Source organism: Vidua chalybeata, chromosome 2, assembly GCF_026979565.1.
Source record: "Vidua chalybeata isolate OUT-0048 chromosome 2, bVidCha1 merged haplotype, whole genome shotgun sequence".
Classification (NCBI taxonomy): Eukaryota; Metazoa; Chordata; class Aves; order Passeriformes; family Viduidae; genus Vidua; species Vidua chalybeata.
In genome coordinates, this window is record NC_071531.1 from 40,055,069 (window position 1) to 40,068,965 (window position 13,897).

General features: G+C 39.3%; 1 protein-coding gene across 6 annotated transcripts in view; it reads right to left on the minus strand.

Annotated features, from left to right (window-relative positions):
• Positions 1–13,897, minus strand: part of MBNL2 (muscleblind like splicing regulator 2) — a 105,612-nt gene that overhangs the window by 22,920 nt on the left and 68,795 nt on the right. For 3 of the 6 annotated variants that reach the window (XM_053935132.1, XM_053935134.1, XM_053935131.1), the window contains exons 3-6: positions 10,924–11,088; positions 7,750–7,950; positions 6,320–6,583; positions 651–704 (exon numbers count right to left, since the gene is read on the minus strand). In XM_053935132.1, coding sequence (XP_053791107.1) covers positions 651–704; positions 6,320–6,583; positions 7,750–7,950; positions 10,924–11,088 — 684 coding nt within the window. The remainder of the gene's footprint in view (positions 1–650; positions 705–6,319; positions 6,584–7,749; positions 7,951–10,923; positions 11,089–13,897) is intronic. The other 3 variants (XM_053935136.1, XM_053935137.1, XM_053935135.1) reach the window with 1 other exon arrangement.

The window sequence follows — 13,897 nt, forward strand, 5'->3', positions numbered from 1 at the left end:
GGCTCCATTTTTAAGACCTTGTCTGTAACATTTACATAAATACAAAAACTTAGTATTTTTTAAAGCAGCTAAAGATGCCTCGCCATGCATATTAACTCAAAGCACAGCAATGTAAAATGAGTGAAATTTTGTTATTGGTAGCAAAAGCATGGTACTATTAACCTAGAACTGTAGCAGCACAACTACTGAAAAGAAACGTTTGCTTTAAAGCAACGAAAATAGCATTGCCTTTAAGTAGGTTTTCAAATATTACAGGGAGAAAAAACCACTTGTGTTTCATTGCCAAGTATTTTCTTTTATTTTTAAATTTAAGTATCATTTCCTATTATTATACAGATTAATGGATTACGTTACGCATTTTCAATTACAAAAGCAGTTTTATCTCAATTTGACTTTTCATGAGAGATTTAAAAAAGATGAAACTGTGTTAGGAACCAAACTAAATTGTCTGCGGTCTATTACGTATGAGAATGAGATGGATAAATAGAGCTTCCGGTAAATTAATGAGTATGTGAAATCATTTCCAGTTGATGTTTGAAAAGTAAAGCGGTACAAATTTCATTAGTTGCTTCTCTGAAGGAAAAAAAAAAATATAATAAAACAAAATAAAAAAAGCTACATGCAAAGCAAAAGGTGAAAGGTCAAAGTACCAGGTCTACAGTTGCTTCGAGAGGTCGCTTCATTGCTTTGGCAGTCGACTGAGTCTTTTAATAACAGGCAGCGAGCACATGATGGCAGTGGGCCAATGGGAGTCAAGCGAATTAACATACAGGTAAACAGCAAGCAGAGGTGCGTCATGGGAACGGCATTGCATTTGTGGATAGGTGAGAAGGAAAAAAATATTCTGAATGCAATATACAACATACAAAACACTAGGCATGCACAACAACAAAAATGTCTTCTAAAGAAATGAATATTACATTTTGAATTAGTACTGAAGCAAAAATGCATCTACTATACCTTAGTTAAAAGCATATAAGAGAGTAAAATATAGATGTTTGAAATTCAGGAAAGTTGAGTAAAACAGCAGCTTGCAGACACTATTAAGCATCATATAAACACTTCACAGAGATGCAGAAAGTTTTAAGGATACACCTATTGGAATTCCTGATAAGTCAGTTCAGTCACATTTTGAAGTGGGAAAATTGATTTTGGACGTTACATTTTCAAATACAAAACACTAGTGAAAGTTGTAATGCCTTACAAATGCTATTAATATCAGTGCTTACAAGGTGAGTGTCTTTTAATTTAGAGAAGTGAATCATTCAAGGGTCAAAATGAGGTTCTCCTTTGCCAATACAAAACACAGTACATAGTATGTCCAGTTACACTAACTTATCATTAATTCCTTTTCTTTTCTCCTACAGCTGGGTCATTTTTGCAGATTTTTTAATCCTGTAACTTACCACATTAGACTGAGAGGGAAAAAGGTCTTTCAGAACTGAAAACATACTTTCTAAATTCTACTATAACCTTCAGTACTAGATTCAGGAGCAGGGAATAAAATTGGGCTCCCAGTTCATAAGCTAACATTAACTAACATATGAGTTATGATACTAGTCCAGCATTTTTAATTTTTCAAAAGAAAGTATTTAGGCATAGTACACAGGCATATACATTTATGTACTCTTTCATAGTAAATTCAAACTTATGGCTGATATGACAGCATTCTGAAAAAAAAATTCTGATATAAAATATTACTTTCAAGTTTTATAGTGTAAGTAATTCTTACAAACCTTTAGAAAAAGAAGAAAAATTTACTTGGAAATTGAAATTTTTACTTTTGTTTTTTAAACACAGGCTGCTATTTAGCTCTTTTTAGAATATGCAGATGATGTCTACTTTGAAATCAGTATGTGGAAATAGGGAATAAAAGTTGAAGTGGAGGAAGACAACAAGGCATAAAATGCCTGCAAACACCTTGTGTTCCTAAGTTGATCAGGTGCCAACAGGGTATTCTGCAGGACAGTCCTCATTTTACTTACTCCTTGTACCTGTCTCTGTAGCATGAGTCTTCTCAACACCCTCCTCGTCTCTTCTTTAGCACTTCTCTGGATTACATAGCCTGATCTACAGGATCTGCTCATCTCTCTGGGCCCAAGACCCAGACACAACAAGAAACACCTGGTTTGAAGTGGGGATCTGGACAGACTTCTGTCTAAGCAGGACACTGTGCAGGTACCACTGCAGAGGACATCACTCCACTGCCTGGGGCACAGCCTCAGAGCTACTTTGCTTCAACCACAGAAGGAAGTCTACACAGAGGTGATGCAGCACAACTGAATTCAGCATTATGCGATGATGAAGTCCACAAGTTCAAATCAACATCGCTAAGAGTGAAGTGTTTCAGTTATTTAACTTTATTATCCAAATACAGATCTTATCTATTCTAACATGTTCACTTATTATCTCTCTGTTTATTACTGCCTTTCTCCAATTTTTCTCCATGCTCTTCTTAACATCACCTCCCTACTTTGAAGCTTTCTTCTGGCTTCCCCCTCATATTCCCCAGCAAGTTCAGTTTTAGTCTTCCCTACCCAAAGGCTTGATCTGTTCTAAACATAACTCATCAATGATGCTTCCATGTAGTCTCCCATTCTTTTCAGGCTTTCAAACTGCTAATTTTGCTCTCCTATATTAATATTTTCTTTTATTTCATCCTGATAGTAAAACCTCCTTTACCTCTTTCTGTTCCATCAGATGATCTCCTTCTCAACATTTGATCTACATAACTAACAACCAAAGAATCAATAGCTACAGGATGGAGAGGAAGAGGATAAAAAAAGGAAATAAAGATAATATTAAAAATGATCAAACATCCAAGGCATAGTATTTGCCTGCCATACGGCACATTGGTATGCTTTAATGTCTCCTGGAATAAAACAAGATCCACACAGCAGTGGCAGCCATGAATGGGCAAGGAGCTCCTGACTAAACTCAAATGAAAGAAGGCAAGCCCACAAGAGGTGGGAGCAGGGACAGATGGCTCAGGAGGAACAGGGATACAGCCTGAACATGCAGGGATATGTTAGGAGAGTCAAAGATCACCTGGACTTGAATCTGGCAAGGGATGTGAAAGACAATCAGAAGGGCTTCTCAGCAACAAAAGGAAGACTAGAGAAAATGTGTTTCCACTGCTGAATGGGGCAGGCAACCTGGTGACACAGGACATGGAGAAGGCTGAGGTTCGGAAAATACTTTCCATCTCAGTCTTTACTGGCAAGACTGACCTTCAGGCCAGTGGGAGACCAGTAGGGAAGTCTGAAGTGAAAAAGATTTTCCCTTGGGGGAGGATTATCAGGTTAGAGAACATTTAAACAAGCTGTATGTACACAAACCTATAGGAACTAACAGAATGCACCCTGGGTGCTGAAAGAGGTGGGCAATGTCACTGCGAGGTTACTCTTACTTATCTTTGAAAGGTCCCTGTGACTGAGGGAAATTCCCAAAGACTGCAAGAAAGTAAACTACACTCCTGTCTTCAAAAAGGGCATGAAGGGAGGTCTGAGGACTGGCAGGTTGGTCAGCCTCACCTGAGTCCCTGGGAAAGCAATTGAGCAAATCCTTCTGAAAACCATCTGCAAACACATGAAAGCCAAGATAATGATGGGAAGTAGTCAGCATAGATTCACGGCAGGGAAATTGTGCTTAACCAGCCTGACATCTTTTCTATGATGAGGCTGGCAGCGTGGTGAAGGGAGAGCAATGGATGTTGTTTTTCTTGATTTCAGAAAGGATTTCAACAGTATTTCATGCTCACAGACATATTTATTTATCCTGGGCTAAATGGGAAACAGGGAGGTGGACTGACATTTGTCTCATATGCCAGGCTCAAAGGGATGTGACCAGCAACGCAGAGCCCAGCTGGAGGCCAGTCACCAGTGGTGTGAAACTGGGAGGAATGGTTGATACACAAGATAGACATGCTAGTGCTCAGAGGGTATAGAAAGTCTGGAGAAATGGGCACAGAGGAACTTCACCAAGTCCAACAAAAACAAATATCAAGACCTGCACCTGGGGAGGAACATCACGAGGCAGCAGTACGTTCTGGGAGCCACAAAGGCTTGGCAGAAAAGACCCTCAAGATCCTGGTGGACACCAAGCCAGCAATGCACCCTCATAAACAAAGGCTGCTAATAGCATGCTGGGCTACACTGGGAAGAGTATCACCAACAGGTGGAAGGAGATGATTCTTCCCCTCTACTCAGCCCTGGTGAGGCCACATATGGAGCACTCTGTCCAGGTCTGGGCACCCCAGTACAAGAAAGATACAGGTGTACTAGAAAACACTCCCACACAGGACCTGAAAGATGATCAAGGGATTGGATTCAGCCTGGAGAAGATACAGGGGAATCTCATCAGTGTATATAAATACTTGATTTCAGGGTAAGGATGAAGCCAGTGGTGCCAAGGGACAGGAGAAGAGGAAATGGAAATAAATTTTAAAAAAAGAAATTCCATTTAAATGTAAAATTAAAAAAAAAAAAAAGCTTTTTTTTTTACTGGAAGTATGGAGCAGGTTTTCAAGTTATGGAGTTTCCATCCTTAGAGACATTAGTAAACCAAACAGGCACATCCTGGGCAATCTCCTCTAGCTCCCCTGCTTAAGCAGGGGAAATGGGCTGGAATATTTTGTACATATTTCTCTGCAAAATGTTACCCTGAATTACAGGTCCCTGTTGCCTTCTCCTGTGACATTAGACTGATAACATTTCAATTCTGTGTTTCCAAAGATGCTTCATCTTGCTTTGAGGCTAATGCAAGTCTAATTAAGCCTTATTTAAAACCACAGGATATATATCTGCAACTATTACCAAAGTGCAAAAGAAACTAATCCCCTCATCTCTCTCTTTTCTTATTGAGTATAGTGCCTAGAAATATTACATTCTCTAAATGAACAATAAATATTGCACAACAGAAGCTAATCAGAATAAAACCCCAATCTTCTCTGCTTTAATTTCCAGACGGTATTCAATTTCTGCAAGCACAGGAAACTTTAACTAAAAATCATCCAATTTGAAACAAAGGCTGTGATACTATTAGAGAAAGAATACTGAAACTTAAGAAATATTCTTCTGTATGATGGTTTACTTTCTTGCACAACTTACCCTTTGTCCCTCAAAAAAGTCTGGTCTTTTCTAATTTGTTAAATACAATAGCTTGGGGTAGTTATGTACTGTACTGTATTGTGTTTCTTGCAGGCCTTTAAACCAGAGAATAACTGTATTGTCTATAACTATTGTATGCACTGCCCACAAGTCCACAAACCACATCTGCTTAATTATTCGTCCACTGCCAGCAATGAGGACAATGATTCTTTGATTTGCTGCCAGCAGTTTTGTCTCTCAAGTCAGATCCTGCATGTTCAATTTATTTAACTTTATCAATACCACTGCAAATTCATCAACTTTCCTGGTAGCAACTGTAAGAGGAATCCAATCCTAGTGAAGGGGTGGGCTGTCTTGTCTGAATAGTTTTAAGTAAGAGGTTAAAATATCTGAAAATAAAAGCTCTCACTCTCTTTTCTTCTGACTGTAACCACAATATTTCTTTCCTAATGATTCCCATTACAGTTTACTACTTTAAAACCTCAAAATTCAAGTAACTGGCCTATAATAGTGGGAGAGGCAAGAAATCTCTAGGCACAAAATGTGTCAATCAAAGTTCAAAAATATATAGGCAACACTTTCTAGTCATTGGGGATAGTTGTAGATCTGCAGAGGGCAGTTCTTTCTCATCCTCAGGCAGGCACTAATGGTACATCTGATGAGTGTTCTGGTTTTTCTACTCTACAAGTACAGAGAGACCAAGGTGGCTGGCCGGTTGTCTCGTTTCTAAGCCAGACTGTGCTGATCTCAATACAGGTTTCTGTTCTACTACTGATCTCTGAAGCAAACACTCTCTCTTTGCTTTTCTTCCAAATTTCCACATGTATATCTGCCATCAAAGAGCTAAAACAGCATATGTGTCCCTGTTTTCCCGGGAACACTGAAGCTTATCAGTTTTGTTTCCGTTTGGAAATACTAGGGGCAAATTTACAAATAATTAAGGCAGAGAACAGAAGTGGTATAGAGTGTCATTTGCTTCACTGTCTTGAATAGAAATACAGCATTAAAACAAGGGCATAAAGAAAAGAAAGTGCTTCCTCCCATCAAGCAATAGTAATAATTTTATAAATTCTTATCTTTCACCAAAGTAAAAAAAAAAAAGAAAAATTTAAAAAAAAGAGGCAAAAGAGAAAAGAAAGTATAAGCAAACAGCATTAAATTGAAGCAAAATAGGCATCAAAAAGAAGGCAGCCATACATGCCAGCACTTACCATCACAGTCGCAGCTGCCGCAGCTGCCTGGGCTGCCACTGCAGCCTGGTTGGCTTGGTGTTGCGCCGCTTTGATTTTGGCCTGCAAATGTGCAGGAGGGTGAAAATACTTGCATTTCTCCCTCATGCAACGACCTTTTATGTAATCCATACACACGGTTACGGTGTTGTCATTTGTGTCAATCATTGTGCTGTCTGCCGGATGCGCAAAGCGGCAATCAGTCTCTCCACGCGCACAGTTCCCCCGCTGGAACTCCCTGCACACCTACATGCAAAACAACACACGTTGCAGGGGCACAGCTCAGTGCCGCATGAAAGGGCAGGGAGTGTCCCACGCCCCCAAAAGACAGACCTGCCCCCTTCCCCTGTTAGTTCAAGTTTTACAGCAACTTCAATTTGATAAACCCTTCATCTTTTGGTGGGTGAGGGGAGTGCACCTATTTTATCCTTATGTTCTTGGCTCCTCAGGTAGCTCTCTGGTACTGTGGCTAAATAACAGAAGCGTTCCCAAATGCCTTTCCTTTTTCTTGTTTAAAAAGCAGCTGGAAAAGATACTTACTTACATAACTGCTCCTGCAAAACTAGATGGGAATCACAAAATATTTTGTCTCTTTCTGACTACACTTTGTAATCTTGCAAGTGGACTGGTAGGGAAGGAGTTCCTCTTGCTGAAACCCAGGGAAAATACACATCAGATGCACTGCATTTTTTATGGAGTCTACAAACAAAATCGAGAGCCTACTTAAAAATAATTTTCAAAAATGGGCAGAATGAACACACTGACTTTCTTAAGAAGAAATGTGCTCTAAACACTGGTGCTTAGGCTTTTGGGAAAGGACATTCATTTTTGCTAGAGCCATTTGGCCTCCTTGTGTACTCAGATCACAGATTCCACTGAGTCCAGCCACACAGTGATCCAGCAACAGCTGGGAGGCTCTGCACAGAGCTGGGGGCTTGGCCCTTCAGCCTGCTGCAGAGTTGGTAATATTCCACATCTCCATCGGCAGCTCATGCCGAAGGGCTACACCATTCCCCTAATACCAATCCATAAAGCTATAAGATTCCCTTGTTATCAGTGCAGAAAAACCAAGACAATTATTACTGAAATAAAAAATGTGGTTGTTAGATATTTCATCAAGGGATGCCTTTACAGGCACAGGTTGAAGTTTTTTGAGATTATGAACTTTACAAAAAAAGAAAACTCATGTTGATGTCTGTGTATTAAATATAATACACAGTTACCTGCTACCTCAAATATAGCAGCATTTAATTACCACTGGCTGCAAGTGCAGAAATCCTGCCTGGTTACAAGTTTTTTATCTGTAGCAACCAAATTTAAGCTTCGCTTCTAAAACAACAGTTATACCCTCCAAGATCTCTCACACATCCTAACAGAGAAAGTGTTTCTAGTCACAGTGGTGTCTACAGTACCTCCAGTTTATCAGTCCTGAGGAGTTTCTGGGTAGCAGTTGAACTGGGGACTGAAACTGGTGGACTTCCAGGAACAATGACAGGCGGCGTGGGTAGGATCTCAGTCGGGACTAAGCCAACTCCTGGTGTTACTGGCGTTAGGTAAGGAGCAAAGCTAATAGCCGTGTTCGTTCCTATTGTGGGACCCACCGGAAATGTGGGCTGAAAAAGGAAAACACACACCAAGATGAAATTAAAAGCCCCTTAATCTATAGCTTAGTAGTTGTCCTTTGCTTGCTGTTCTTTCTGGCACGGATTAATTTTCTTAAAGAAAAACTTTAAACAGCTGGAAAAATACACAGCATCCTCTCTTCTTTTAATCATGTAACACATTCCAGCAGCACACGAAGAACCACCTTTGTAACTCTATTACTGGAAAAGAGTCTGCAGATGCGAAGGAAGTCCTACTTTGGACCTGAATCTGTGCGGAGGTCCAGCTTACATTGCAGGCTTATTTACACACCTAAATGTAGAAATAACATAGACTTTATTGCTTTTCATCAATACTTGTTTTCCTTGGGAAAACAGGCTGTTTTTCAAAGTATTCAGATTTCATAGCTGAAGCGTTATTAACTATATTAAAGCCATATTTCTAATAAGAGTACATATAATGAGCTCTTTGGCACGTAACTTCCAGTATGTTTGCATACTGTATTTTGCCACCTCCTGCAATTATATGTTACTGTGTCTCATACACTGAAAAAACTCAACTTTGCAAACGTTTGTGTGCTCAGCTGTCACCAGTGGCAAGCAGAATAAATATTATAATCTCAGCTGGACACAATATTTAGAAAGGGATTATTAAAGCTTATATTAGTTCATCATATGAAAAACTTTGATTGGAGGGAATGATACGGGTCTAAAAATCTTGTTTTGTTCCTTCCTACAGTGAGTCAGTGAAGTCATGACCAGAAGAAAGAGCATTTGTGTGATGCTACAACAGCCATGATGAAGCAGAACAGTGGGTTTGTTAACATCAGCTCCACAGGGGGTGGAGGCAGAACATCACCATGGTCAGCTCATGCTCTGACCTGGAAAGGGCTTTAGTTCTGCAGAGCTGAGCACCCCAGAGAGTGAAGCTATAATTATAAATGAGGAAAAACAGGACACATCTCCGGTTAGCTTTGTCAGAAATTAGGTTCCCAAATTAGCCAGCAACTAGAAACACAACAGCACAACACTAAGACTTAAAACACTTTAACAAAGGAGAAGAGTCTTGTTAAAGTGGCCTGCATGACATAAAGTACATAGAAAATACACAAAAGAAAACACAGCACCTAGAAGGCAGTTTTTTCTTTTTTGTTTGTGTTTAGCTTTCTTGGGATTTTTTTGTCTTTGGAACCAATTACTAAATTATAAATGGATGTGACTTAGTACCAATATAATGCTCTGAGTATACAGATTAACCAGGATAACCAACTCTACAGAAATGGCATCTGACTGCTCTTAAGAGTTAAAAATATATTATGCTGTGTTCTAATCAGTGATCAAATCTGCTTGATATCAAGCAACCCAGTTTATATGTCAAACATGAGCTAAATTCTGAAGAGCATAATAATGAACATTTATATGAAACAATGGTTTGACTATGTTGAAAACAGTATGTGTTATGTGAAGTATAAATAACAGCTTTGTGTCAGATATAATTTTAAAAATAAATCCACTCGTCAAATGACTTCTATGAAATTTTCTTTCACTTTTTATCCATTTGGTCAAGGCTGAGTCATCTTAATCTGGCAATTTGTGTGAGACAGACCTGGCATTTTTATCACAGCAATCAGTACAGAAGACATTACGTCAATGAAATTGTAAAGTTCAAATGATGAAATGGATGAGAAGAAAAAAGTATAATTTTGCCACTTGAATTTTTCTCATAATATTAAGCAATGGAATCTATTACTTCATCACAACTTTTTCTGATGAAAACTCAAGCAGTAAATCCCCAGGAAATATCAAGACACATTAAGAGGCCAACATCACCAGATACAATTTGATGAACATGTACCAGAAATTCAGGGAGTCCTGACACTCAATGCCCTATCCCACCTGGCAGTAGATGTTTTGAGTATAAAAAGGCATTACTGAAAAAGGCATCTGGGGTGAGCTTCCTGTGACCAAATGAAGATGTCTTCTTCTGAGATATCTACACTTGACTTCTGTGGGAGCCCATGGGAAGACAAAGGCACTTTGAAAACTAAATCATCTAATCCAAATGCTGATGTCTGGAACAAGCCAAGCAAATAGCAATTAGGAGTGCCTATGTCTTTTGATAAACTATAAATGGACCTTGGAAACTCACTGCAGAAGTTGATGCCAACACTCCAGATGCCTCAAGTTAGAGAAAAAAATCCCACTCTAGTGGGATGCCTTACACTAGGAATTTAGATCGAGAAAACATCATTAGCAGCCATGTGTGAAAAGTTCAATTCAGATTACTTGCCAAACCATGCTTTGGAAGTCTGCTACACTGAGGAGCCCAACTGCAAGGACCGCCCGGAGCAACTGATCACTTTAGTGCATATCCAAAGATGCTGCTCATGCATGCCAGACTCTAGTTCTGTATCACCTCCTGGATATGAAGTGTCTCAGGCACCGTGTGAATCACCCTGAGACAAAACACTGCGTTTGTGAAGTGCACACACCACCAATTCGCTGTCTTGTCCTCACACACTTCAGACTTCAACAGACTAAGAAAATGATAATCATTAACCTTTGTTCCTGGTACTGAGATTAAATAATATTTAAAGCCATTCAGACCCACAGACTCCTGAGAAACTTTGTGTTCCTACTCAAATCACTTACTAGCAAATTATTGTTATTATACAAATTTCCACCTCCAGAAGGATTATAGGTAAAAATCTTGCAAACACAACATGAAATGCATTAAGGGGGCAAAAAAAGAGGAAAAAAAAAAAAGCAAATTATTATGGCATTAAAGAAAAATACATCAAGTCTACAGCAACATTCCACTAAATCTTGAAATGCAAATATAAATGAGCATATGTCCAGCATCTTGACCATTCCTTAAGTAAACAGATAGGGACTATTTTGATTGATACTATTTAGAGAACTTTTGCAGGTCAATAGAGTCTTCAACTTTACTTACCATTAAGAGCACCAGAGAAATATACTTACCACTGGCTGTAGCGGTGTCCCTGGAAACATGAACTGCATTTGCTGGGCGAGCATTGCTGCTGCAGTTTTTTGCTGGATTAAGTTGTTCCTGCCATTGATTTCCAGTTGAGTTTTTAAATGTGTTGGTGGATGAAGGTACTTGCAGTTCTCCCTTGTACAACGACCCTGGAAAAAGAAGTCACACTAATCAGTCGGCTGCTTTTGATGATAGTTCAATGCCTTCAAGCAAAATATTACATCATAAACTAAGCAAGAACTAATGAAACACAGGGTGTTTCCTGGGAACTATGTAGAGGGCTGAAAGGAGCTGATGGCCTTGAGCTCTGCCTCAGCCCACCACCTCTGACTGATCATTAAGGCTATTAGCCACGGAAAAAAAAGGAGAAAGGCTGTGAATCAGCATTTTCATTGTGAAGTACAGATCACTACCATAAAATTAATAATCTCAGAACTGTCCAGACTGCCTGAACTGCCTCTCGTGACATTCTGGCTAGAGTATCTGGTGTTACCATAAAATAAAAGTTTTTTATTAAATGACATCACATGATGAATAACAAACTGAAACCCTCTGTAAGAGAAATGTAGCTTTTAAGTACATCATATTAAAAATATTTGTGTGATCATGGCAGGGAGGATCTAAAGTTGCCATTCTCTGCTTGTGCTCTCTCATACATTCACCCTTATTCCAGTTCGCTGCCTTCCAGCCTCCTGTTTTTATTACATCAGCACAACTTTGAACTATTTCCATTCAAGTATAAAAGAAGTAAAGGTGGTTCTTTTACAGCCTAAATTTAGAAGCAGTGCATGGATCTAAATCTGAAGGTTTTGTCCCACAGCCAAAGGACAGCTCCAATCAACATGAAAAGAGGAGTTTTTAGACAGTTACAAGATAATAAGAGACTATAAAAATATAGGGGGGGCTGTCATCTTGAGGTGGCTTGGGTTAGAGGAGATGGATGTACAAGCTGACCCCAAACATAGGTAGACTGGTGTAGGATGCACTGATATATTTTGCCCCAGAAAGGGAAATTGTAAGGTGCACCAGGAGGTTGTGCAGCTGTAGGGCAGGACCTGCTGAGATCAGAAGCTCCTTGATGACATGGCTCACAAACAATCACAGAGTTTTAAGAGCTGTGACTAGAAGGCCTAAAGCATTAGTCAAACCACACTGGATACACTCAACTTGTGTAAGTTGTTTCCAAATTGAGAGATTTTTAAGAAGTGCTTTTTAAACTTCCCATTCACTAGTATTAGGGCTTTACTATTTGTAGACAAGCAGGAATATCCTTCTATAGTCAAAAAAGCATCCAGATCCCTATGCAGGAATATCACACAGTACAGACATACACTGCCTCTGTATGCACATACACATGCTGCTACAAAACTCTCAATAGGCTTCAAAGGTCCCAAAACTGGTGTTATTGTTATACTTTTGACTTAGACACCAAAACAGTGTGGATTCAGCCTCTAATTTTCTACAAGGATGTCATAACTATCTGTTCAGGGGTGAGTTAAACACGTTCAGGAATCTTCTCCTGTGTCAAGGCTGATGGGAATGCAAACAACGATTTCCACACTATTAAACTATTGAGAACAGCCCTTTCCTGAACTGCCCCTGGCTGCTCCTGGGAGTATGCTAAACAGCAGAAGCCAGAAAATGCAAGAAAGCTTAAAATTTAAGAACAAGCAATGGTCTCAACACTCAGGAACAATGGTCTCAGTACTGTTTTAGCCTCCTACTACAGTTGCAGCCACTCTCAGGACATTAGGCCTTCCTTCTGTTGAGAAAATCACTAATGCTGTCTGATAAAGGCAATGTGGCCTTTACCATCATAATGCTAAACTGGAGCAGATTCGGCAGACAATGAGCATATGCTTTTTTGTTGGCTGATGACTCATTTAGACATTTTGAACTTATAGCTATTTTACCTTAGCCTATTTTGTATATCAACAGCTCCTACAGCAAATTTAAAAATTAAAAAAACCAAAATCATACCAAACTACTGAATCTGATGGAAATATTCACCTATGGAATCAAAAATTCTCCTTAAACAAGGACTAAGAGCAACTCGCATGCACAGTGGCTTCTGAAGTACCTTAAACCTGAAGAGTGCTTTTAGCCAGACCTCCAGTCTTACCTCTGAAAGCACACAGCTACTGTATATCATCACTTCAAGCTCTGCAAAGCAACCCACAGTGCACAAAAGACTTGTTATTTCTGAAAACTTTCAAAATAATCCAACCATACAGAAATGCAGTGTCCTCTCTGAAGTTATTCATGTCTGTGCATCGTTTACCGGTTTTTGAGCTCCCCGTTAGCAATGAACGTACGTACTATAAAAGAGTTGTGTGGTCCTGCCACGCTGCTATAGAAAGCCCTCTAAACAGATCAAGCCTTGTTGAAATTAAATGACCCAAAATAAACTGCAGTGGAATGAGCACTGAAAATAGTGAGTAAATTAATCTGCCCTCACTACCAAAATTAAATAAATTCTGAGACTGGCTTTTTTACTTTTTGAACTTACAATGGTAGCAGGAAAACATCTAGAGGAATTTTTCATTCCTTCTTTCCCAAATGCTCCATTTCCCAACTACTAATATCACTGCACAAACAAAAATTCAAACCTGTAGTATCATTTCAGTCAAATGAAATGATATTGACTCTGAAATTTTTTGTTTATTAAAATGTCAAATATGAAGTCCAACTCACATGACAGCACATATCAACCAAAAGGCAGAACAGGCAACTGTACACAACACGCAGGCGTATTCACTGTGCTGGCTGGGTCACCATCAATGAGTCCACTTTGTTAAAAAACTACTACGCTAGAAGGCCACATCACAAATGCAGAGACAAAATCAGGTACTTTAACTTTCAGGTACATCAATATCAAGCTTCTGGAGTAAGGCTTGCTTCATTTTAAAACCACAGCTGTTTAGAAGCTGTTCCACAGACATTCAGTCCCTCTGGCAC